Source organism: Danio rerio, chromosome 10 (assembly GCF_049306965.1).
Source record: "Danio rerio strain Tuebingen ecotype United States chromosome 10, GRCz12tu, whole genome shotgun sequence".
In the NCBI taxonomy this organism is placed as follows: domain Eukaryota; kingdom Metazoa; phylum Chordata; class Actinopteri; order Cypriniformes; family Danionidae; genus Danio; species Danio rerio.
Window position 1 is genome coordinate 47,292,913 of NC_133185.1, and position 27,994 is coordinate 47,320,906.

The 27,994-nt window shown below is 35.9% G+C and overlaps 2 protein-coding genes and 1 long non-coding RNA gene across 6 annotated transcripts in view; 1 reads left to right on the top strand and 2 right to left on the bottom strand.

Annotated features, from left to right (window-relative positions):
* Window positions 1-24,055, bottom strand: part of dgcr2 (DiGeorge syndrome critical region gene 2) — a 39,967-nt gene extending 15,912 nt beyond the window's left edge. Inside the window, 7 exon segments of one of the 3 annotated variants that reach the window (NM_001002656.2) lie at window positions 289-471; window positions 609-685; window positions 756-966; window positions 3,036-3,122; window positions 7,035-7,157; window positions 10,024-10,056; window positions 23,715-24,020. In NM_001002656.2, coding sequence (NP_001002656.1) covers window positions 289-471; window positions 609-685; window positions 756-966; window positions 3,036-3,122; window positions 7,035-7,157; window positions 10,024-10,056; window positions 23,715-23,790 — 790 coding nt within the window. In that variant the 5' untranslated portion in view covers window positions 23,791-24,020. 3 annotated transcript variants of the gene reach the window in all.
* ess2 (ess-2 splicing factor homolog) overlaps window positions 1-27,994 on the bottom strand; it is a 779,665-nt gene that overhangs the window by 731,862 nt on the left and 19,809 nt on the right. Inside the window, 1 exon segment of one of the 2 annotated variants that reach the window (NM_001089330.2) lies at window positions 26,022-27,134. The exons of the other annotated variant lie outside the window; for it this stretch is intronic. Within the exon segment in view, the coding sequence (NP_001082799.2) occupies window positions 26,858-27,134 (277 nt within the window). The 3' untranslated portion in view covers window positions 26,022-26,857. 2 annotated transcript variants of the gene reach the window in all.
* LOC141376469 (uncharacterized) lies at window positions 7,070-26,793 on the top strand. Its single transcript, XR_012386572.1, has 2 exons — window positions 7,070-7,204; window positions 25,258-26,793. It is a non-coding gene; the product is annotated as an uncharacterized lncRNA (long non-coding RNA).

The following is a 27,994-nucleotide window of genomic DNA, read 5'->3' on the forward strand; positions in this document are numbered from 1 at the left end:
ATCAGATTGATCCAATCCGATGTTGCTTTGAAAAACTGGCTCAAAAAGTAAACTGGATTACGTGATCACGGATCGCAAAAACAGGATTACTAAATCCGGATCAATTTTATCCGGATTAAACCTTTTGAAAAACCGGGCCCAGGGTACCATTTCACAGAGGAGCTACAAACCTGATAATGTTGACCTGTACTGAACCGAACTGAACCATACCACTCAGTGGAAAAGAGGCATTACAAGCCATTCAACCTGATTCAGTTTGTGCCTGTGTGTGTGTGTGTGTTTACATACGTCTCTTGCAGAGGAAAGGGAATTTCTTATAGCAGTTTTCTGCATGCCAGCTGTGCAGACCGCGCTCATTCATGCTCTTGATCTGGAAACGCTGCAGCTGAGCACAGAAAACATTGTCCTGGGTGGGATTGGCTTCACCGAGGGCTTCAAGACCCTCCGGAGGCAGAAACACCTGCATGGACCCTGAGAGGTGCAGACACACCATAAATATATACGAGAGATAAATGTACACTAAATATACGCATGATTTACAGACGTGTTTGATTTGATTCTTTCAAATACCAACATGCTTTGACAAAAGCAGCAAACATTAAACCGACCTTTATAAGCCACTTCCCAGCGTCCCTCGAGCGTGTGGTTTTGGTTAGTGATCACGTACTGATATCCAACCCAGAACCTGCAGGACAAACACAGCGTTCAGCATCAGGATTCAACAACAGCTTAGTTTTCCTCTCGTTCACACTCACTTGCACTGGTCCTTGCGTTCGCACACGTTCTCGTCAAAGTCCACCTCGATCTTGAGGATGAACTGCAGCTCCTCATTGGTGCCGAAGGTTGCGAGCGAGCCGTTGACTTTCTGACAGGTTTCCACCGCCTGCCAGTAGTTCTCACTGCGCAGGTAGACTTTATAACAGCTGGCCGTTTTCTCGTAGTGGTGCCAGCCGCTCGGACACTTCTCTGTTTGGAGGAAGAGTACGTGTCTTATATGCAGAGATTCACACTGAATCCAAAAACACACTCGCTCTGAATTACTCACGCATGTGTTTTCATCTCACATGAATTTTTTGGCTCAAGTTGAATTTTATGTTTCACTCCAGTAGAAAATTTAAAGGTTTAATTAAACCAGGGGTCACCAAACTTGTTCCTGGAGGGCCGGTGTCCTGCAGATTTTAGCTCCAACCCTAATCAAACACACCTGAACAAGCTAATCAAGGACTTACTTGGTATACTTGAAACATCCAGGCAGGTGTGTTGAGGCAAGTTGGAGTAAAACCCTGTAGGGACACCGGCCCTCCAGGACCAGGATTGGTGACCCCTGAATTGTACTAACAAAAACTGGCAGAAGCATGCGAGTTAGTAAAAACCAAATACGCTTGAGATGAGTGTATAAAAATGTGTAAGTGCACATAGATACTAATAAAATAACTTGTACTCCTCAAATTGCTAAAACTAATAATTAAGAGACTACAGAAGCTATTAAAACAGTCAGAAGCAAATAAATTCATTGAGAAAAGTTGAACTTGCACTACTAAAATGACAAAATTTATAATTAAATAGTATTAATAAATTTTTTTAAACTAATAATAGACAATAAATACTATTAAGACAAATGCACAAGAATTAATAAAATAAATGTTAAATTTGTACCACAAAAGTTAAGAAGCGTTTAAGGAAATGCCTATTTTTGCACAAGAATACCTAAATTTGGATTTTGTGTGAACCCAGCATTAAAAAGCAGGTCATTTGGTATTTTAAAAAGTGTCCTAATATGGTGTTGGGGTTCCTACAACACAATGGTTTGTTTGAATCAATAAGGGTCTTAATTTTTTCCAAAGCTATATATATATATATATATATATATATAGGAGATTAGTAAAAAAAAGATAAATTTAACACTCACTGAAGCTGGATTTATTTCATGCATGTGGTAAAAATAGTACAACTATGACATACTATTAGAAACTTTTCTATATACTTTACAGAATATTTTATTTTATTTTCCCACTGCTGAAATGTTGTTCTATAACATTTATTGCAGGCATTAAAACAAACCAAATCTTGTTTTAAATAACACTGTAAAGAACTTTAGAAAAACTACACAAAAACAAAACAATAACATAAAATAACAAAACAAAAACCTTACCAAAACTAAAATAAACATAACATAAAACAAAAAAAATTATAAAAAAACCAAAAACCATAACATAACAAAACCAAAACATGAAACACAACAAAAACCATGCAAAAACAAAAATATAAATAACACAAGTACAACCAAAAAACATAACACAAAAAACAAAAAATACGAAAATCTAAACAAAACCAAAACCCATAAAAAAAATAAAAAACATAACAAAGGAAGCCAAAAACATAATAAAACAAATAACCATAAAGAAAAAACAACAAACAAAAGAAAACTGAAAACCGTAACATAAAACGGAAACAAATCAAAGAAAAACAGAACTTTAAAAATTAAAATAACAAAACAAAAAGTCATAAAAAAATAAATAAAAATAAAAATAACAAAGAAAACCCAAAACCGTAACAAAACAAAAACAAAACATAAAACAAAACACCATAACAAAACTGAAAAATATAACATAAAGGAACCCAAAATGAACAAAACAAACAAACAAAGGAAACCAAAAACATAAAAAACAAAACAAATAACTATAAAAAAACAAAACAAAAACAAAACAAAACCAACAAACAAAAGAAAACTAAAAACATAATAAAAGAAAAAACCCAAACAAAGCAAAACTAAACTAAAAAATAAAACAAAAACACAACAAAACCAACAAACAAAAGAAAAACAAAAACCGTACCATAAAACCAAAAACAATAAAACAAAAAACCCAAACAAGCAAAACAAAAAATTAAACAAAAACACAACAACAAAACAAAAACAAAAGCATAAAAACCAAAAATGAAATATGACAAAACTAAAAACCAAATCAAAACACTAAACAAGACAACAAGACACAAACCAAACCACAAAACAATCCAAATCAAAGCAGTGCTCTTACTGTTGAAGCGCACGGGCTGAGCGACCCCCATGACGTCCTCGACCGGCTCCAGGCCATTGCTGTATCGATAGCGTTCCTCTTTTATAGCTGCCACACACAGAAATGACAGATCATCACAACATCCTCTCCTACATGACCAAAATATCAGGCTGAAGAGGATAAATCATGTGTGAAGATGATCCATATTTGCTGTTTAAGTTCTTCATACACATTTGATGAGCGATGTCAGATCTGTGCTTATTTTAAGCAACACGCTTGCAAAGAAATAATGAGGCTAAATCTTTAATCCTGAGCAAACGGATGGGAAATGCAGAGGCAGCAGGTCTGCTGAAGCTAAACACCGTTTCTAAGAACATCCTTCCTCAGAGGGAGAAAGGGAGATTTGTAAGAGCGTCCTAAAAGTACACTGATCTACACCAGACGAGTCATGTAGAGCTGAAATAGGCCAACATCAGCATCCATGGATGCATTCAAAGTGAATGGGAAGCGGTGAAGTTGACATCCCGTGTCAATGGGCGGTTAAGCAGCTTCCCCTTGCATCCACAGTTATTCCTGTTGGATGTGATTCATTACAAAGACTTGCTGTCTTGGTCACAGAGGCACCAGTGAGACAAGCACCAACAATTTGTCTTCTTTTAAACTCTGACATGTCACACATAATGCTGTGTGGATTGTAATATTTGAAGCAAAACTGTGCTATAACTCTGCTGATTAAACCTTCACAGTCTGCTCTTACTGGTGGAATGTGCAATCAATGAAGATTGACCACCAGGCTGCTCACATTTAGCCATGAAACCTCCAACACCAAATCAGCCAGTGTTTCAGTTTCATTGTCCAACCCCCGTAAGTCCAGTAAAATCATTGCAACATTTAATTCTACATCCCTAAAAAAATGTAATCATTATATTGTGAAATATACATTTACACACACACACATACTCAACCCTGTAGAACAATGTAAAAGAAAAGGGAGCCTTATTTTAGCTCTCTGAACTGTTCAAGACTGAAAAACAGTCCGAAGAACATCATAAATCAGGGAAGAGATATGAAGCGCAATCCTCTGATAAACTCAGGAAGGTTAAATCAATAAACAATCACAACAAAACCTCTAAATGTGACAGTCTTTATTTTCTTTTTTCTTTTCTGATATATACTTTAAGTACATCTGTTGCATTTCATTTATTTATTATTGCATTAATGCCATTTCAGCAGTGTTAGTTTTTTATTTATTTATTTATTTATTTATTTACGCCATTTTAGCAGCATTTAGTATTAATTTATGTAATTTCAGCAGCATTTAGTTATTTGTCTTAATGCCATATCAGCAGTGATTGATATTAAATCAAATTAATTAATTAATTAATTTATTTATGTATGTTTAATTGCCCTTTAAGCAGCATTTGGTATTTATTTATGTTTGTTTTCATTCTATACCAGTAGTACTTGGTATTTATTTATTTATTTATTTATTTATGTCTTAAAGCAATTTCAGCAGCATTTGTACATTTATTTATTTCTAAATGCTGTTTTAGCATTTATTTATTTGTTTATTTATTTATGTCTTAATTCCATTATTTATTTATTTATTTATTTATGTCCTATTGCCATTTTAGCAGCATTTATTTATTTATGGGGTTATTTATTAATGTCTTAATTTTGTATTATTTATTTATGTCCTAATGCCATTTCAGCAGCATTTATTTATTTATGGAGTTATTTATAAATGTCTTAATTCTATTATTTATTTATGTCCTAACGCCATTTCAGCAGCATTTATTTATTTATTAAGTTATTTGTTAATGTCTTAATTCCATTATTTATTTACGTCTTAACACCATTTTAGCAACATTTATTTATTTATTTGTTAAGTTATTTATTAAGGTATTAATTCCATTATTTATTTATGTCCTAACACCATTTATTTATTCAGTTATTTATTTATGTCTTAATTCCATTATTTATTTATTTATGTATTTATTTATTTATGCCATTTCAGCAGCATTTATTCATGTCTTAATGCCATATCAGCAGTGTTTGGTATCAGTTTATTTATTTATTTTTTCCTTGATGCCATGTCAGCAGCATTTGGTATTTATTTATTTATGTTTTAATTCCATATCAGCAGCATTTGGTATGCATTTATTTATTTAATTGTTTATTCGTTTATATATTTACTTATGCATTACTGCCATATTCGCAGTATTTGTTACATATCATGTTTATTTATTTAGGTTTTAATGACACATTGACAATGTTTGGCAGTTAATTATTTATGTTTTAATGCCATATCAGCAGCATTTAGCATTTATTTATTTTTGTTTTAATGTCATATCAGCAGTTTTAGTTTTTATGTATTATTTTTCTTTGTTTGATTGACCTAATATGGATGAGGGAATTGGGGTTCACAGGATTAATAGTGCACAATATATTATACAATTAATAATGCACAATATATTACTTTTTACTTCTTTATCCATATTCAACTTGTCACACAAAAGACTAATAAACCATTTAAAATGAATGAGGCAGTGTTTGCTGCTCAAGAGTTGTTTTCTCCTGTACTCTCGAGTCTGATTAGCTTGAAGGAGCTGCAGATCACATGCTCTGTAAATCCGCTCAGTAAGTCTCGTTATCCTGAGCAGAATCAGACGACGAGCTCCAGTTTCAGACACAAGCCAAACAACCCCCCGAGCCGAGAAACAACAACACTAAACTGAAGAAGTCTGAATCATGAGCTGTGCAAAAAAATAGTCAGATCATAAGGAAAGTCTGTTCACTCAACAGCCATATTTGCAAAGTTCCTCCAAGACCCGTCTAAATAAATGGGGCAATCCAAAAATTTAAAAACCCACAATTAACCCTTACAGACCTAGACTACAGCAAAAAAAAAAAAGTATTATATAAAATGTTTAGTAACTGTTTGATTTGCTGATCCGATCTGTACAAGTGCTGCACGATACTGGGAAAATATGCAATATTGTTGTTGAGTGCTGCGATAACAATACTTATTTTATCTCTCTGAACTATTAAACAAGACTAAAAAATCAGTCCGAAGAACATCATAAATCAGAAAAGAGATATAAAGAGTGATCATTAGATCAACTCATGGGAAGATTAAATCAATAAACAATCACAACAAAACCTCTAAATGCGACACTATTACACTATTTTATTACCAATTTTAAATAAAATTATTTATTGTTATGAACAATAAAAGACAAAAGATATTTTTCTGAGATAATTAAATAAAAAAACAAGATAGATTGAGAACAACTGAGATCTAGATAACAATTGAATTTTACAATTTTTTAATCCATTTAGCCAATTTCCGAAAATAGCAGGAGTATCCTTAGCTTAGCTTAGCATAGACAATTAAATCGGATTAGACCATTAGCATCACGCTCAAAAATGTAAAACAAAACAACAAAAAACCTATTTAAATTGCCTAAAACCTGAAGAGTGCAGGAACTAGCTTCTTTGTAAATAATTACGTCTAACACTGTGTACAGCACTGAATGCTTGTTTGAAGGTCTGTTAAATGCTTGATTCTGATTGGCTGATGGGCATTCTAAGGTGTGCAGTTATTTTCAGTAAAGCGCACTGCTAAAGTAGTTCCAGCAGATTTTGAGCGCATTTTACAGCTCCATATCACTACGCTAAATAATTTCAGCCATTTTAAAGCCCATAAACAGTCAAACATCACATCAAAACACAACTTAAGGCTTTGGAGGAGATGTGGAAGAAACTAGTGCTACACACAGGATGAAAACCTGAAAAATGTCTGATGAGTCTAAATGGAATAAAAGACTCCAGTGCATTGAATTATAAGAAAATAATGCATACTGCTTTGCATTGTGGCTGCATTATTTACTAATAACTCAATGATTGTTCAGTCATCATTTATTCCTTAGTTTAACACAAGCCATGACCTTTCAAAATAGCATCGCAAGTCCACTTAATAGCACAAGAATGTGGCTGTGTGTGCTAGTGTGCACTTACTAGGGCAGTCTATCTCATCGCTCTTGTCCTCGCAGGCCGTCCAGCCATCGCACTGCCAGGTTGACGGGATACACTGCAATTTTCCACTCCGGCAGGCAAACTGGCCAGGGTTGCAGCGCAGATCTGAAATCACACAGCGGTCAGACGATAAACCGAGCGCAGCTAATCTGGTAAGAGAAAGACCTGCATGACAGACTCTTTTATGTGTGATCACAAATGCTTTATTATGCAACAGCAAAAAGTCTCTAGTTTAGTCTGCAAAGCCAAATTTAGACGAAGAGTCATCTTACTGCATCAAGGACAGTGCCAATGTCAGGCAAAATAGACCCAAACAGGGTCAAAGTAACACTCTGAGGATGAACATAAAGGGGCTGTATCTATGTTTTTGATCATTATAAATCATAAAAATACCATAAATACCATAAATGTTTAAGAATTATGCTAAGTGCGCATACTTGTTTATCTGAAAAACAATGCTAAAGTCAGTTAATGTGCTTTGAAAATGTGCATTCTGTGTCTGAATGTCTGACTTTGTTTTGATCTCTGCCAGCCCACTGCCAGTTTACTCAGTTATATTTCAGCATCCCGGGATGCCTTCACTGTAAAAAAAATGCAGGGTTCCACACAATAAGTTGACTTAACACTTTAAACAAATTGATGTGGATTATACATAAAAAATTAAGTTGTCACATTGAAATCTCCAGAGTTATGTTGTTTTTGCTCATTTTAATTTAGTTTGAACAAGTAAATAAAGATAAATAAAATTTTCGAGTGTTGGTGACAAACATGAAGGCTGTCTCAATGTGGCCGTGGCTGAATATGTAACCTCCAAAAGACAGAAGCAGCCTCTGAAATGAGATGCAGATTCAGCACTATAAAAATCCACAGCATGTGGTTTAAACTAAACTAAACTACTACTTTAAACTAAACCAAAAAAAGAACTGAAATTACCTAATTTTGAACCAAATCTAGCCAAAAAAGTTCTGTTTTAAGTCCGTTTTGGCAGTTCAGAGCAGTTGACCAAACAGCAAACTGGGGGAGTTGTTTTTGTCTAAAACATCTCTGAACCGCCATTGGTCCCTGAACATTATGCAATCAGTGGGTGTGTCTTGGGACTTCACCTACTTAGATTGACTTCATATCTCGCAGTTCGTAGTCAGACAGGAATAAAAACATCCAGCATGACAACACCAGGGGTCTGTTCATCATACGTTGATTACTCAGTTAGCTGGATTTGGTTATTGACAATTTGACACGATCCAGGATCGTTTCGTTCTTCAAAACTCATCTGAGGGTTGTTGTCATAACAACAGTTCTGATAGCTCAAACCTGCGAGGGAGCAGGTTCATTTCATATAAACAGGATTAGATCGGTCAGTTCGAGCAAAAATAATACTGAAAGTGTGTAGCAAAGGCTGATAATATCTTACAGTAGTTATATACACTTGGGAAAAAAGTAAATGTGTCTAATTTTAATTATATATATATATATATATATATATATATATATATATATATATATATATATATATATATATATATATATATATATATATATATATATATATATATATATAAACCTAAAAAATATATATATTAATAAAACTTATGCAATCTGAACTCCAAAATAAAAGCGCAAAGACTGAAAATGTATTGATATGAACTTTTTTAGATTTAAACGTGTACATGCACAATACTCAAAAAAAAAAAAAAAAATAGGATAATAATTTATGCAGTCATGCACGTGTTTTGACGTGCCGGTGATTTGTTGCTTCGCAAAAGTTGCAGACACCTTTACCGATATCAAAATGCTTTTTTTGATGCAAAATTAATTTATACAGTTATTCCTTATTAAAACACTTGAGTAGGCCTAGACTACTATAATAAAGAAAATCTTCTCTAAATGTAGAACTAAATACGATGATATGCATTGAAATACACGACGAATACTCTTGACATAATAAAGTGTAAATATTGCGTGTCATATTTATCAAACCGTTTACTGCTAATTTGATGTAATTTTGCTCACATAGATCATTGAATATTAATCATATGATGTCATTACGCTGCTGTGCCGTCAGCCAACTGTTGCATTGCTGATCATGATTGAGGATCTATAGATCTGTCCTTCACAACACGCGCATCGATCTCAGATCAGTTCATCCAGACATTTTAATCTGATTCACAAACTTGTTTGAAGAACCAAATTAGCCAGAGATCAGTTATCAAAATGAACAGATCCAGGATCTGCCAAATCATCTTAGATTATTTAAGCGAGGTACAAAGAACAGAGACCAGGTTAGCAACACAGAGCTATCACTCGTAGAAGAATTTTCAAAGAGTCCAGACGATAAACTCAACCACATCAGTCAACGTCTGATAAAGTTCTAAACATTGTTATTAAGTGTTTTAAAGCTGCGATATGTTGCAGATCGCTTGTATGTCAGCTTATAGACAAACTAGCTGATCGATGTGACCTTAAAACACTCCAGTGTCCCTGTGTCACTCAGTAAACAGCGGTGAGTTCGGTGAACTGATGACCTTCATGGCCAATCACAGTTATTTCTGTTGAGCATGTGAACGCAAAGGCGTATCAGCGCTGTTTAAGAACATGCTCAAATGTTAGCGGTAAATGGATGCTTTTAAAATTACAGTATCGATTGGTACAGTATTCAAGTATCATGACTACACTAGCAGTGTGACGCATTTATAACCCCACCTACTGCAGCACCAAGTTATTGGACATTGTGGAAAGGGTATATCGTCACTCAACCTTTTTAAACCTCTATTTGACCTCAAACGAAGATGAAAAAATACCTTGATTTGACATGCACCTTAAGGCTCGATTTTCAGGCATGTTTGGCTGCTATTTTTGTTGTCAAGATGCTTGTGAGTCAAGTCGTTGGGAGATGGGGCAGAGCCCCTAGCTCAAGCACTAGTGTCAATCCTACATACTATACCTTTAAGGAATGTCAAACATTTCTTCTTACCTGTCAACAGTCTGGCCAGAGCGAGCCGCGGACCTGCAGAGAGACACACACATTCACTGATTGAAGAGGCTGATTTTTCATCAACTAATCTTTCACAGGTTAAACAGACAGTCTGTCTCCTGGTTATCATGTTGTAGCTATCAATAGATGGCACAGATACATCTGCATATGCAAACAGTCAATGCAAGTCACTAGTCATCTCACTAGTAATCTCTTATGTGAGCTTTGAAATGCTCTTCAAATTACAATTCAAGAAAGCAAAACTTTTAGTTTTACAATTAGCTAAAATAAATAAAATCATACAAGTTTAAGTGCCGTGTAATGATTAATCGCAACTATTGGGTACAAAATCAAACTTTGTATTAATGTAATGTAAACACGTGTATTTATTATGTATATATGAATGCACACACATCCATGAAAATAATCAGGGCTTTACATTAACATTACTGAGACTGCAGCTCTGCACAAGACGTTTGGCCAGCGGAGAAATTAAAATGGTCGTGCCGAACTGAGTCTGGTTCTCTCAAGGTTTTTTTTCTTCACTCTCCTATTGGTGAAGTTTTTTTTCCCCTCTCCGCTGTCGCCACTGGTTTGCATGGTTCAGGATCTGTAAAGCTATGCATCGATGAATTTGCTCTTCAGTGTTTGGACTCTCAATAATGACTTCAAACCACACTGAACTGAGCTAAACTGAACTGAACTTAAACACTAAAAACTGAACTACCCTGATCCAGTTACTATGACCATTTATGTGAAGCTGCTTTGACACAATCTACATTGTGAAAGCGCTATACAAATAAAGCTGAATTGAATACATTAACACCCGCCAACCTGCCAAATGCGGGTAGATTTCGGTTGTGGCGGGTTAAGCCTGGTTTATACTTCTGCGTCAAGTGACCGGCGTAACTCACGGCGCAGGCAACGTGCATGGCTGTGCATTTATACTTCTGCACGCTGTCTCTGTTGGTCTGCATTAACACTTCCGAAACGCTAGTTGGCAGTGAGGTGTAAATGTTCCTCTGTGTCGAGTTTCTTCTCTGCTGTTTTGCTTTTCCTGAACACTTCCGGGATGTACAAGTGGCTCAAACTCGCTTATTTTGTGGCAGCAACCGGCGGACGTGCAACAACTTTAACTATGAGGTAAACACAAAACACTTTCCACCCGGAGCTCCTTCACGGTACTCCACACTTGTAAACAATTGCTAAATTGGGTTCGCGCCATTCACGCGGCTCTCGGTCCCGCCCAGACTCGTCAGCACTACCAAGCCGACCAATAACAGAGCTTGCGCTACGCGGTGTTGCGACGTGTAGTTACATTTTTTGAGAGGTGCACGTCAGTGACGGCGACGGCGAAGGGCTATGCATCAGCGCCGTAGCATACGCCGGTGTTTGACGCAGAAGTATAAATCAGGCTTTAGACAGCCACTAGCCACTTTGGCTGGCTGAAACTCATTTTTAAATTGCCAGTGCTGGCTCGTCATCACCACAGATTAGACAGATTAGTTTATGACCGTTTATCTACATGCGTACAAATGTGATCTTAGAATGGAGAAGCAGTACGGCTGACAAAAACAGCTTTTCGCGTGGGCAAAGGAAAGCAGGTGAATAACGAATGAGAGGATCACACGCACGGTGAGAGAGGCTTTCCTCACTCGCTGACGAGGGCTTTAGTGTCTCGAGCACAGATGATTTGATGTGCACGAATGTTTAAAAACTCCTGTGCCGTTTTCTCACTGGAAGCAACCGTGCCTGCAAACGAAATTAGTGCGATGCTCATGCACCCACAGTCCTTCAAGGGTTTGAGATTATTTGTAAGCAGCAGCAGCAGCAGCAGTTGTCGCTTTCGCTTTATTCATTCTTTGAACAGATTATTAATTGGCCTAACATTAACCGTGTGTGCGGCATCATCCTTTCATCATCACGCACAGAATGTTTTTTACCCGCTTTCGTTTGCTTGCTGTAACTTTTGTTAATATAGTTTAATAATTGTCCTTCACAATAATATTGCTTTAATATGTTGTTGTATGCATGGTTAACTGGTGATCTGAGATCTTGAGCCAGAACAGACCATTGTGCATAGTTTTAGATGCATGAGAATAAATATATATATTTTTAAATGTCAGCTGTTTTGTCGAATAAAAAGTGTATGTATACAGAAGTATTTTGCTTGTTTTGACACTTTATTTTAAAAAATGTGGCAAGGAAACAACTAGTTTGGTTTGGCCAGAGGACAAAAAAAAGGTACATCCTTATTGTGTTTTTTTATAAAAGCATAACCTATTTGCTCATGCTCATTGAGTAAGCTCATGAACCATAAACAGTTAAATGAATGAGAAGTAGAAAAAACACAAAACACAACAGACCGCAAGGGATTATGGCCAATCCTGGGCTGATGGCAATTGTAGTTTCCGGTACCTCCCGTTCGCTTCATTCGCCTGAGCAAATTTTCTCAGAAGACCTATAGCTTTACCGAGTCATGCGACTACGGTAATATCGAAAAAAATTAATATTGCGGTATGACGGTATTTACAATACCGTTACATCCCTAGTGAGAGGTGCTGTATAATCCTTCATTTAAGCGGCAGCTATATGTAACATTTACCACAGCTCATGAAAAGACCTTTATTGCTATTAAGGTGACATGCAAATAACAAGTTATATATCAATATAAATGCGGGGCGGGGCGATGGATCGTGATGCAAGCTCAGCATCATAAAGTTTGTCGGCCATTGGCGATGGATGATGCCATAGTCTATCGGCACAACCCTAATACTGCATCAAATTAAATTAATTCCATGTCAAATAACTAGTAAACGTGAGCTCCATCAGTTAATGCTTTACCAAACAATGAGCAAAGAAAGCAATATTATGTAATCTCTAGGGCTGTAACGATACGCAATATGAAACCGAAATCGCCACACTCTGATCTACAATCCTGTGTCGCGGTGTGATAAGGGAGAATCGCGACACACCCTGTGACTTCCAATAACGTCACGCGTGCCTGCAAAAGTTGAGCTAGTTGAAGAAGAACGTGAGGAAACATTTTTTTACGCTCGACATTACGAGCACTGCTCCGTTTAAGCCCTCACAATATGCGTTTAGCCGGGAGAACTCGCGCAGAGCTCTTAGTAAGGGACCGTCTGAATGTGTCAGGAATATCAAAAACAAAACCAACGTAACCCCGCTTGACAACGGCAGAAACATTGCCAATGCTGTTGAACGATGCTTTGCTCACATTGTTAATGTGGCTGTGCAGAGAGGGATGGGCGTTGCGTTCACCAGATGTCCGAATCCTCGGCAGAGTAAGGAAAGTTGTCACGTTTTTTCACTGCAATGTTGACATGATGGTGTTTCGGAAGAATTTTCAACTCCCTTAAATCCAACAAGTTTGGTTTTCTTTAGAGAAATAAGTTGTTTATTTGTTTAATGTTTACTTGATTAGTGGTTTGCAGCACAGGCATTTAGCCTTAGTTACCTCAGTGTGAAACAGCAGCCATTTAATTTACTTTTTTAATGTAAAAGAACTTGATTGAAAAAGAATTTTCAACATGCTTGAACCATCTCCACAATGGAGTTTAGTTCTGTTTGGTTTTTCAACAGTATTTTGTTACAAAGAAAACAGAAGTGTTATAGCTTTGGCTATTTATTTATTTTATATATTTTAAGACTCTTGGGAATCTAGCATTTTACCTTTGGAAATTTTCATCTCTAACTCATATATTCATGACACTGACTTTGTAGAAATGTGAATACTGTCATCTTTTTCAAAAATTTGTTTATGCTACATATGTCATGTGTATACTTATGTATATTTGATAACTGAGACGATTCCTCCCTTTGTGTTTTTTTTTTTTTTTTTTTTGAGGGGGTGGGATGGGGCTAATGTCAATTATTTTGTATTGTATTTATTATTATATCTGTATTATTATTAGTATTGTACTGTGTTTGTTAAAAATCTTAAAAAAATGGTAAATAAAACAAAATATTTTTAAAAAATTATTTATTTTATATATGGCTATTTATATTGTTAAAAATTTGCACAGTTAATATTGTTCTTTGATGTTCAGTTTATAAAGAGTTTTCAAATGTTATTTAATAAATTTAGTTTTAAAAATCTTTTTTCCCACACCACACGAAAAAAAAAAACGTGATACGAACCGAATCGTGGGTCAAAAATTGTGATACGAACAGAATCGTGGGTTTGGTGTATCTTTACAGCCCTAGTAATCTCATAACATAATTTCTGTTTTCTGACGTTAGCAAACACCCAATTAGACTGATCCTCCAATCTGCTAAAGAATCTCCTGAAAAAATAAGACGAAAGATTTCACAGACAAACTGTTGACTTTTTAAGAGGAGCTTCTTGGGTGGTCCAGACGTTCAGATGTTCAATCAATCATCCGTTCAACCCGTGAGTCTAAAGTTAAGCTTAACCAAACACTGCTTCACTGGGATAGATTAGCGGAGCAGATTTACAGCACATTACAGAAAGGCTCTTGTGAACAGGTGAACACCTGCTCCACTGCTGAAATAACACCTTCCCTGTGGATCTATAAATTACACTGAGACCGAGGAACACTGGTGTGGAACAATCAATTTGCGTCAGGGAAACATAAGGGAATTAGGTTAACTCATTAGTTTTTACAAATTTAAGTTGATGGAACATGAAACAATTAAGTTGTCCTCCCACAAAACTCTAGAATTGTGTTGTTTCAGCTCATTTTAAATAAGTAGTTTAAACAAACAGAGGCATTTTTGAGTGAACAAAACTACTTTTAATAGGTCTGTTGTACAATACATTTCACCAAAATATATTGTGATGAATGACATAGTTGTCATTTTAAGGCCATGTTATGCCACTCATTATTATATAATGCCAGAACGACAATATAATATCATCACGATGCTTGAAGTACACTCTTCCAAAGAGCACATCATATTTCATTATTAAGAATATTTCATTTAATTATAGTAATTTTAATAATCAGGCATTGGAATCGGGATGTGAAAGTGCAAATCCTAAATAAATAATAATAAATGTTAACAAAAAAAGTGCAAGGTAAAGAGTAACAGAGGCTGCGATATCTGCTATCAGATCTGTTTTCTGTTGTCAGACAGCCACATGAAAATATACTATAGCAATAATTTATAGCAAATACTTTAGTGTTTTATTGACCAGATAGAGATGTTGCACAATCAGCTCAAACGTTGCTAGAATTGGTTTTTATGTATGGGCGATATATACTGCATCACCAAAGATGACTGAGGTCATGTCCATGCTTTGTGCGATAAAGTCATATATTGATTATTGTGACAGGCCTAATTATAAATAGCCCATTTGGGCTATTTAAAAATCCACGTTTTAATTAAACGTTAAGTTTTTAGGCTTATATTTATTTATGTTTACACTGTAAAAAAGTATATAGAAAAAAAGTCCTGATAACAAATGTTTTTATGTTGCTTTTTATATTGTTTTATGTAACTTATTTTAATTTTTTTACTTTTTGTTTACTTATTTTTTTTTTTTTTACAGAACAACCCCTTCCCCAAAAGTTTAACCCCTTACAGATGAGGGAAAAAAGAATACATAAATAATGCAAAATAAATCATTATTGTCATTATAAATTCTTTTCAGGGGGATAGAAAAAATTTTTTAGATCAACTTAGATTGTGCTACATTGTAGTTACCTCAAGTTAATGAGGTTGCAAATATGTTGTCTGCGTTATACAAAGCTTAACTTAATATTTTTAGTCAGTTTGACTAATGTAAGTTTAGTGTTTCCTCTGGTAATTTTCCAGCTGTGGCGGCAGGCCTTTTTTTAACACAGATCTACCAACTACCTGGCGTTATTTCAATGACCAATGTCGTAAACGCAGTTATTTAATAGCCTACGAGCATGGGCTACTCAAGCGCAGATCTTCTTGTGCGCTCTCAAATAAACGAGGCTGAATTGCGATTTAGTGCATTTATGTAACGAGTATGTCGGCTATAAAAACATCTATTTGTCGAGTTTGCTGGCCTCATGCATCACACACTAGCACGTAACCTTAAAGGGTTAAACAAATGACGCACAGCACTACTACGGTTACAGAAAAGTTCACGCTGGTATAATTCACTTACCTTTTAAAACGTTTTGGTGCATTTATCACCCGCTATTAAAAAAACACAACTGAATGTTTTGAATGGAAAGCTGTAATGTAGCCGTGGCGGGAATCAATTTTGGCGTGGCGCCCCGCCATGGAAGAATGAATGTAGTGGAAACTAAGAAGTTACAAAAAAATAATAAAGGCAGCAAGAATGTTTTTGACAGTATATGTCTCAACTGAGTATTTTAAATATGCAGTGCATGAGCTTATAGTTTTTATTTCTTATTCAATTTCAAATCATTTATTGTCTTTTAATTTGATTGATTGTAGTTTCGAGTCTTACTTTAGTTCATTAGTTTCACTTAACACATAATATAGATTATAAATAAAACACAGTAAAAAGTGATTATTTACTTAAAGGTTCTGAATTTTCTAAAGCATAAAAAAATATCATAATGTTTGCAAATATTTTAGAAACATGCAGAGTGAACATTCTTGTTTATCTAAAAATGATCTGTCTTTGTTTTTTTGTTTTTTTTAACCCGCCCAATGCCAGTTTAGCCAACTATATTTCAGCACCCCGGGTTGCCTTGATGGAAAACCATGTATTTTATTTATTTAGTCATGAAGGCTCTCAAAGAAAGCGTCCGCGACTGAAATGCGACCTCTGGTGGACAGTTGCAGAATCCGAAATGAGACGCAGATTCATTAGCAAATAATATAAATATTACAAATGTAAACATTTGGTGAGCAGGTTACATTGTAACACCGTGTCCTAACAACACGCAATGTGACAAGTAATTTGGCTGTTTACACCAGACGAAACACGGCAGATATTTAAATACAGCCACTCAGAAGCACAGAATAGTGCGCTCACTGCACTCCAACGAAATGGTAAGTATTATAGTCTAATTAATACATACTAAACCTCTTTAAGATTATTAAATGTAGATGCTGAATCACTGATATGTGTTGGTTTGCACTGAGTCTCAGTTCTGAAGTTCAATTTCAAACGGTTTATTTCCTTTTTAAGATCTGAAGTGAACTATCTGCTGCTGCTGTCAGTAGTATGACAATAAATGTGATGTAAAATGGCATTCAAACTCACATTATTAGCATTTAACACTGAGTAAAGCACATGAGGTGTGCCTGAGGTGATCATTGTCAATTTTCTAAATATAAACATTTTATATGGCATATTAAACATTCACCTTTTTACATTAGAAAATTGCTGAAAATATTTGGTTTTGTCTTAAGCTGCATACAAGTTTGTGTTTAGCTTTAGTTTTTAAATCGACTTTTGTGATTATTTTTTAAAGATTTAAATGTTTGTTTCTGTTAACCATCATAACATTAACACAAGGCAACAGCACATTCTGTTAATGTAATAAAACGTCTATTTTTAGTCTGCTGAGATTAGTATTCTTACTCTAAAACGTCTATTGAGTTCATCTCGCAGTATTTATACGCTGCTCCTGGCTCCGTTTATGCTAACATCAGTGATGGTGTAATATTCATTTGAACAAAAGGCTCAAACCGCAGCTGTGGGTTTATTTAATGCCATTCATCACAGCACCAGAACCTGCCCAGAAACAAGTGCAGACGAGCACATAACCCATGTTTCCCCACGGAAATAAAGGAAAAAAAGCACATCACAGGCCATTAACCTAAATACTGTCCTATTTATCTGATCCACCGGGTTTCTACCCATCACCTTATAAAAAAGGATTAATAAATCTAACAAAGAAACTCCCAGACACGCCGTCCGGCTCAATCTGTCTGCTCTTTATTGAACTGTGGCTTTCCAGACACACTAGATGGACTGTGACTGGTTGGCATATACTGTATGGCAAGCTGTTTTAACAATCCTTAAAAACCAACTAGTGAGCAATTCTGTTGTTTTGGATGCAACATTTACAGTAAAAAAGTCAATAGACAGAGAATGTAGGGTTGAAGTCAGAATTATTAGCCCCATGCATATTTGTTTCCCCTATTTCTATTTAACAGAAAGACTTCTTTTCAACACAGTACACAGCGTAATGTTTTAATAACTCATTTCTAATAACTGATTTATTTTATCTTTGCCATGATGACAGCACATAATATTTTAGATATTTTTCAAGACACTTCTATACAGCTTAAAGTGACATTTAAAGGCTTAACTAGGTTAATTAGGCAAGTTAGGGTAATAAGGTTAATAGGGTAATAAGTAGGGATGGGTATTGTTAAGGTTTTACGATATTACTACTTTTATCGATACCACATTTCGGTTCGGTACTTTTACGGTTCTCTTATCAGGACTTTTTGTATGGAAAAACTAATAGAACAGAATTATTAACTTTAGTTTATTATTACGTTTTTAATGTAAAATAAGACAAAAACCAATAATTTAAAACAATTTTTTTTTCAATTCCTGTAAAAGAATGTTCAATAGCTTGAAGGAAAATAAGGCTCAGTTTTTAACCATTCTCATTTATTCATTCATTTTCTTGTCGGCTTAGTCCCTTTATTAATCCGGGGTTGCCACAGCGGAATGAACCGCCAATTTATCCAGCAAGTTTTTACGCAGCGGATGCCCTTCCAGCCGCAACCCATCTCTGGGAAACATCCACACACACACTCATACACTACGGACAATTTAGCCTACCCAGTTCACCTGTACCACGTCTTTTGGACTGTGGGGGGAAACCGGAGCACCCGGAGGAAACCCACGCGAATGCAGGGAGAACATGCAAACTCCACACAGAAACGCCAACTGAGCCGAGGCTCAAACCAACGACCCAGCGACCTTCTTGCTGTGAGGCGACAGCACTACCTACTGCACCACTCCCTCGCCCTTTTTAACCATTCTTCTGGAGAAAAATCAACATGCAGTTAAATAATCAGATAATGTTTATGATTTTTCATTAACGCACTCACATAAATAAGCTAACAGTGTTTTGGGAGTTAACCGTGTTTTTATTACAGTTTTGGAGTGTCAAGCAATGTCAAAATGAGCTTTATTAATAATTCAATTAAATTCAATTCACCTTTACTTGTATAACGCTTTTACAATGTGGATTGTGTCAAAGCAGCCTCACATAAAAGGTCATAGTGAATTGGAACAGTGTAGTTCAGTTTTGAGTGTTTAAGTTAACCAGTAAGTCCAGACTATCACACTAAACTTTGACTAAGCAAAATATCTATGGACACTCCAACAGTCATAATGAAATATCAAATTAACATGCAAACTACTTGTGCATGTTTAATGGCCCGTTTCCACTGAGTGGTACGGTACGGTTCGGTTTGGTACGCTTTTATGGCCGTTTCCACTGTCAAAAGGCGTACCGAACCAAACCATACCACTTTTTCGGGACCCTTTCAAAAGGGTCCCAAAATTTTGTTACCAAAATTGTAGTTGGTAACATACCGGAGACAGTAAGGGTCTGTATGTGTTCATATATGTTCATTTATTTATTTATTTTATATAATTACAGACGTTAGGGTAGGCTATTTTGCACTGTCATTGATCTGCAGTTATAATCAACTCCTGTTTATAGAAAAGTCAGTAATAAACATTTATACACAAGTATTTATGTGTGTAAAGCATCTGTTTTGGGAGAAGTGCTTTTAGTATGATATGTGAATGACCTGTGCAGCTTTACTGTAGACATTTCCTCGAGCGAGAATGATGCGACTGAAACTTTCTGTCTTACACCACGCCCACCAAAAGGGTACTTTTTATAGAGGAAACGCAAGCCTGATAAAGGTGACCCGTACCAACCCGAACCGTACCGTACTGTACCAGTCAGTGGAAACAAGCCATAACTTTAGTGCTCTTTTAAAAGGTGGCTGTATTTTACTAGTGATCAGCGGATGTGATTTTGACCACACCAAACTTGAAAGCTGCGTCCAAAATCGGATACTTCCATACTATATAATATGCTGAAAACAGTATGCGAGCCGAGTAGTATGCCCGAATTCATAGAATTCGAAAATCAGTATGCAAGAAGAACCCGGATGACCTACTACTTCCGGCGAGATTCTGAAGTGCGCATCGGATGGACACTGAGCTATCCCATAATGCACCACGAGAGAATTCATGAATGAGAAGAAAGCGACACAACTGACGTGGGTGGGTCACATGATGACAAAACAGCGGATGTAGAACATCTGAGTTCCATTCATACTGTATAGAACGTACTTCTAACGGCCGCGTAGTACATTTAAATTCAAATGTAGTACCTACTTAGTAGGCGATTTCAAACGCAGCCAAACTTTTTTTAACAGAAGCCTGAATTTAATGATTTGCATGAATGGAAGTGAATGAAAAATAAAGTGTAGTGTGACCAGCCCTTAGTAATCATTTCAGATTGGTATCTAAAGCCAAGCGTACTTAACATTTTCAGAAACTCGAGCACCTCAAAATTACGAGATGCCAAGGCAAAACTTTCTAATTTATTCACATGTCACATGTAGTTTGTGTAAAATGTAGCACATTCATTTGTATCCGCAAAAGTCTTTTTAAATCACTCATTTGGAAGCACCGCAATTAAAGTGTCATTCAAACTAGGGCTGCACGATATTGGCATTTTGATAAATTTTGACGTGCCGATATTTTTTCCCTGCAATATAAAAACTATTTCACCACATGACCTAAATAGCCCTATTCGGAAAGACATTATATTAAACTGAATGGGATCATTTGTATGGGAGAGAGAGACAAATATATGCAATTTATTATTTACATACAGTAGAGCTGCACAATAATAATAAATAAAAAATAAAAAATAATAATTGTAAAAAGATCGCAATCTCAATTCGACCCCCTAGACCAGGGGTGTCAAACTCAATTCCTGGAGGGCTGAAGCCCTGCACAGTTTAGTTCCAACCCTGCTCCAACACACTTACCTGTAGGTTTCAAACAATCCTGAAGGACTCAATTAGTTTGATCAGGTGTGTTTGATTAGGGTTGGAACTAAACTGTACAGAGCTGCGGCCCTTTTGGAACCGAGTTTGACACCTGTGCCCTAGACGATCTTAATCCAGCGTTTCTACGATTCTGCCAATCATATTTTCAAGTTCAGGAGAGAATTAAAGGCGGCTGCACGAGTCTTTTCATTGTTTCACACACGTTGCTCGTTGACATTGAAACCTCCAAATGATGTTGAAAGAGTCACATACTGTATTTATAAGGTATAATTCACCTAAAAATGTCATTTTTGTCTTCATATAATGATGTTTTCGCAGCTGGGAAATCACATGTGACGTGAGCTGCTGACGGTGAGCTGTTATCACAGAGGATGCGCGTGCGCGCTCTACTTAATGATAAACGCGCGCGTCTACTTTAGTGAACAGTACCTGCATATGCTATGAGCAACAGGTAATAAAGTTGTAAATAATATTTAGTTTGTGGCACAGAGTGATCGTTTGGGAGCCGCGCGCGAAGTATGAACAAGCACTTAGCAGTCAAAATGAAACCGAAAGTGTGCACCTCATTTAAATGATCATATCGCATTTTAGAGTTATGATTACATCAAGCATTTTATATGTTTTTTCTTTCATAGCGATCAGAGTTGTGCATGAAAAAAAATGTTTACAGTGTCAGTATAACTACTCTAGCCTATATATTGTTGAATATAATCTGATAATGGCAAATGTCTGATTTTACTAGTGAATTAAATTGACTAGTAATGTTGTCAATGACAGATTGCAAGCATATATCTTAAACATATTAATTCAACATAAGAATTATTACAAGTAGAATAGAATTATTTATTAAAAAAAACAGTAGACCAACACATAATATTATTATCGATGTTGTGCCATGTGTTTGTTTTTACCATACCTTTATTTTACATGTACAAAATCGTGAGAAAATCGTGATCTTTATTTTAAGCAAAAAAAAAAATCTTGTATTTATAAAAATAAAAAATTGCGATTCTCATTTTAGTCAGAATCGTGCAGCTCTAACATATAATGAACAAACTACAGTCATAAATAAACACAATGGAGCAAATGTTAAAGTGAAATAAACAGTGATTTCTGGGGAGTGTCTAACAGTATTCCAGGCTGAAAATATAGTAATCAAATGTAGAAGTGCAATGCATAGTCTTCATCATATAGGTAAATCAATACAATTTTTTTTTTTACTTTTTTATCCTCTATATGTTCTCTTAAAATGCTTTAAACTATTAAAATGTTCACATAGACCTTAAAAACACATGGCTATTTTAAATGTTCACTCTGTAATAGTTCAATTCTGTAGTGCCTCCACAAATCTCATGTGTTTCGGCCTATTGAGGTAAAGTTGGTTTTATATTCGCACATTCAGACTTTCTCCTTAATAACATAATTTAAGAAAAGTATTATTTGCAAAAATCTAAACAGTAAAATCATATTAGCAGCCAATGACTATCAAATTACACCATGGTTCACAGTCAATTATATAGTGCTAATGTGGTTTTGAAGTCATTTAAATGCGATTTCAGACCCAATATTAAAATTAGCGTGCTTAACAGTATAAGGACTGTCAACTGAATGAATGTGCGAATATAAAATCAACTTTAGCTCAATTTTTGGCCTGTGGATTCTCATCATCTATAATCATAACTTTCCATATACTGCTATGTGACTATTGTGGACGCACACATTGCGATATCGATGCTCAAACAATATATTGTGCAGCCCTAATTCAAACTGATTATTACTTAACAGAAATATATTGGTGTGTTTGGAAAACCAAAGGATTTACATGTAGAAAATGTGTAAATAAAACATTTCCTTCATATGTGATGCTGGGCCAGAAAACTTGTGTCTCGTGTCAAGTCTTGTTAAGTTGCACAGGGACAGTTTGAGCAACAGAAAAAAAATTATTCTATGTGTCAACATCTTTGATTTTTCTTTTATGCTAAAAATTATTAAAATATAAGGTAAAGATCATGTTCAATCAAGATATTTTGTACATTTCCTACAGTAAACAAATCAAAACCGTTTTGGTTTGTTATATGCTTTGCTAAGAACTTAATTTGCTCAACGTTAAGGGTGATTTTTCCTAAATATTTAGTTTTTATCTTCAGATTGCAGATATTCAAATAGTTGAATCTCTGATAAATATTATCCCATCATAACAAACCAAACACCATAGGAAAGCTTATTTATTCAGCTTACTGAAACCTCGATTTCAAAATGATGAAAATGATGACATAATTACAATAAAAGGTTATATTTAACAAAGTTAAATGCACACTTGAAGCCTTTAGATACAGTAAACACAAGTGCAAAGTCTGCAATTATTGAAGCAGGCCCGCTATGTCGTTTTATGGAATAAATGTTAATGCGGCTTGCCATATGGTATGCAATAAACAGCTTGCCTTAAAGCTAGTAACATGAACAGACGCAACGTATTTTCAACGGAAATACCATTTTAAAAAATTGCTATACGTCATATACTAAGATCTGGTCAGACAAATTAGACGAATAAAATATAATATAGCGCTAGTTAAAGGCCTCTGCAGCTCAGCGGCTAATCTTCCCATCATGACCGAACACAAGCTCAGCTCCGCGGCTTCAGCAAAACAGACTGCAGCAAAACACCGTTTCAGCAAATACAACACCTTTACCTGTCCTTGGCGGGTCTGTTACTGTCAGAATGAAGAGGAGAAGCACAAAACCACCGCTGTCAGCCTTCGGCAACATTTATCCTCCATTCATAGTATCTTACACCGGAGAAAATGTGCGAGAGAAATTGCACCGATTAATCACAATCAACGCCCATTCGGTTTATTCCGTCGAATATAAAGGAGGTTCGGTGCTCGGGTTTCTTTATTTCACGCGTCTACGTTTGGGAAATAGTGTTATATTCCATAGTAGTTTCCTCTGGCTCGGTAAACGGGCTTAGGACGGATATAAAACAAGATGGCTCCGCCACCGTCCCATCAAAACAATCCCAACCATGTTCTCCAGCCCACAGCCGGAGGAGGAGGCGCTACTTCCGCTCCTCATAATAACACACGCGACATTTCCTTCACAGCTTCCAGGGAATATTGCCAACATTACAAATTTGACACCCAGAAGGAAAGTTACATCTGATAGTATTAAAATATTGAGTAACTCCTCAAAAAAGTAACTAGTTGCGTTACTTAGTTACTTTTTATAGTAATTCCCTGCTGAAAAAAACAGCTTAAACCAGCCTAGGCTGGTTGGCTGGTTTTAGATGGATTTTGACCATTTCCAGCCTGGTCTTAGCTGATCAGGCTGGAAGATGACCAGCTAAAACCAGCTTGACCAGCTTAGCCAGGCTGGGAGCCCAGCCAAAACCAGCTATGTCCAGCTTAAACCAGGCTGTTCAAGCTGGTTTTAGTTGGTCATTTTCCAGCCTGACCAGCTAAGACCAGGCTAGAAATGGCCAAAACCCCTCTAAAACCAGGCTGGCCAACCAGCTAAAACCAGCCAACCAGCCTAAGCTGGTTTAAGCTGGATTATTTAGCAGGGAAGTAATGCGTTACGTTACCTTTTGAGTTGCTTTTGCGTTGTATTTCGCATCGCTTCCAGAATTTGTAGGGTTTTTTTCTTTACCAGAGGAGCTCTGTAATTAACAAATTAACAACACTGTATGACCTTCATTTACCTTTAAAAAGCACTTTAATAAAAATAATAATAATGTAGGATAATTCCATCTAGTGAGAACTTCCTGACGCAAGCACCATATAGCCGTACAGATTAATGAACGTTTCAAGCGGAGATGCCCAAACTAGGGCCCATGGTAACGTGATTTGGCCCACAGTTGGTTGTTGCTAGATCTTATATCGTTGCGGTCGGAAATTAATTCAAATGATTTATATTATTTATAAAAAAAAATTATTAATTGTCTTTTATTAACATCTACCCCAACCCTAAACCCAACCATCACAGTAACGTAAAAACTCTAGTAGCACAGAGCATTATTTAAGTTATCTAATAAATTACCCATTAAAATTTTTTTTTAACGTCTACCCCGACCCCTAAACACAACCATCACAGAACTGTAAAAATATTAATTATTGTTATACAGTGTCGTACAAAATGCTGCTATATAGGTGTGCAATATAGGGAAACACTTCCCAAAAGACATTATAATTGGAATGGCATCTGCTCTTATGTTAGTTTGTTTTTGTTATTCCCAAGCTTTCCATAATCCTGGACCAGGCCGTATCATGAGCAGCTGCTGTGGTGGTCATGGAGGAGTGGAGACCATGAGATTAAGGCCCCAGTGACAGGAAATTACCCATGGCAACTTTCATAAAATACAGTTTGCTATATTTACCTTCAGCCCACAACCCTCAATTAAGTTTGCTTTTTGGCCCTTCATAAGAATATGTTCTTATGAATATAAGGCATCTCAATTTAAAGCAATGTGTTTGGTACTTTTGTAATTTTTAATAGTAAAGTTAAATCACTATCCACTGAGACAATCCCCTTTAGCATTCTGTCATCGACTGCAGGATTCAGCGGTCCATTTTAATTCATTAACTGTCCATAATTAATATATTAATTTTTTGAAATGTAATAAACTAAACTAAAAAGTAACTACTCAAATTTATTAAAGTAATATTATTATTTGTAATGTTATTAACCTGTAATGCGTTTCCTCCAACTCTGCTGACAACTGACAAGAAAAACTTCACACAGAAATGCCATCTAGCCCACCAGGGACTCGAACCAGCAACCTTCTTGCTGTGAGGTGCACAGTGCTAACCACAAAGCCCAAAAATAAGTTTATGCAAACAAAAATAAATGCATACAGACTCACACTATTAGCAACCTCAATGCACTCAAAAGATCTGTTTTAAAAGTTTACTAGCTGATCAACTTCCCTATGGAGAAAATGAATTACATTACAATCTCAGAATACACAATACGGACTGTGAAAGGACACAGAGACGCAGAAATGCGTGTACATTTTCTTTTAATTGTGCCCCTGAGACCTTACAAGATCAATATTCAGGAGCACTGAATCATCCTTGTTCAACATGAATCAAGAATCAAAGTTCAAGTGAATCAAATGATTCACCCTATTGAATCACTCGATGTGGATGACAAATGAAACTATCAAACGTGTGTATGCTAGCTAAAACAAACATATAAAACAAAATAAAGTAAACAAAAAACTTTAAAAAAAGGTTGTAGTCGTTAATGTGTTTACTAACATCAACACGTAATGAACAATGCATTTATTACAGTATTTATTCATGCCAAGTCAAGTTGTTCATGTTAATTTACAGTGACTAACGTTAACAAGCATTTAAATTATGCATTAGTAAGTGTTGAACTATGATTAATAAATGCTGTATTGCTCATGTTAGTAAATACATGAACTAATGAAACCTTATTGTAAAGTCTGACCCCAAAAACATACAGGTTTTAAAATCGTCACACTTTACAATAAGGTTTCATTAGTTATGCATTTACTAACATGAACTAATTACGAACGATACTTGTACAGCATTTATTATTTTTTACAGCATTTGTTAATTTACCAACGCATTAATGTTAACATTAGTTATTGTAGGTTAACATGAACTAACAACTGAATACAAATACTGTAATAAATGTCTTGCTGTTCATGTTAGAAAATGCAGTAACTAATACAACCTTATTGTAAAGTGTTACTGACAAAACTCCTGTCTGGAACGATCATTATTCAATCGCTTTCACGTTTTTTTAAATAAACGTAATTTAAAAAATGATAATAAATACAGTGCACAGGCCACGTTCCAGTGTGTTTTCAGAAGTAATCCTGGGCTTTCCTCCGCTTGGGCAGCTGCAGCAGGTTGTCTGTGATGGAGGCCGGGTCTTGGCTGGCCGGTGTGCGTGTTTTTGTGGGTGTGGGTGTGAGAGTCGTCGGGCCTCCGGATGGAGTTTTGGCGCCGAGGCTTCTGTGCGCAGGAGACGGCGTGTAGCTCGCCCGCAGCGCTTTATCTGTGTATTTGCTGGACGATCTGTTCACCAGACGCTGGAGAGCAGGAGACAGGGCTGCGGGGCTCAATCCTTTCGGTGTGAGGCTGGAGAACAGCACAACATATACAGTATTCAGTCAGAATTACTAGCTTTCCTGTATATATTTTCCCCAATTTTCTGTTTAATAGAGAGATATGAACACATTTGTAAACATAATAGTTTTAATAACTCATTTCTAATAACTGATTTCTTATCTTTGCCATGATGACAGCACATAATATTTGACTAGATATTTTTCAAGACACTAGTATTCAGCTTAAAGTGACATTTAAATGCTTAACTAGTCTAATTAGGCAAGTTAGGGTAATTAGGCAAGTCATTGTAAAACAATGGTAACTAATACAATTTTATTGTAAAGTGTTACCAAAATACATCTCCAATGTCAGTAACGGATGGTACATCATGACGTCTTTGAGCTTTCAGCATTAATTCATGAGAAAGACTTGGTTCTGACCAATCAGCGCGCTATGTTGTGAATGAGGTGCAACTTCATTAATATGCATGATCACTTCGAAGACTGTTTTTACCTGTTGTTCATACGGCAGAGAGACGCCACATTGTGTTGCCAACAATAATTAAAACAAGTGAAAGAAGCAGAATTGTTTGGAGGCACGGGTCAACAGTGTTATATTTATAAATGTGCAGCAACGAACGTTTTGTTTTCATTTCCCCGCTATGAGAGCGCAGCTGGACTCGCGTGTGGATTAAAGTGCTCTGCTAACACGCGACAGAAATATGTTTGTGAGGAACATTTTTTACCCGAGAGCTTTCCGCATCTGGAAATGGTGAAATCCATGATCCGTGACCAGTGTTTTTTGTTTATGTATATTGAGAGGCAAAGTAAGTTCGTATCGTCAGCAGTACTCTTTCAGTGTTTAAAGACAGACCTTAGTCAAAATTATTT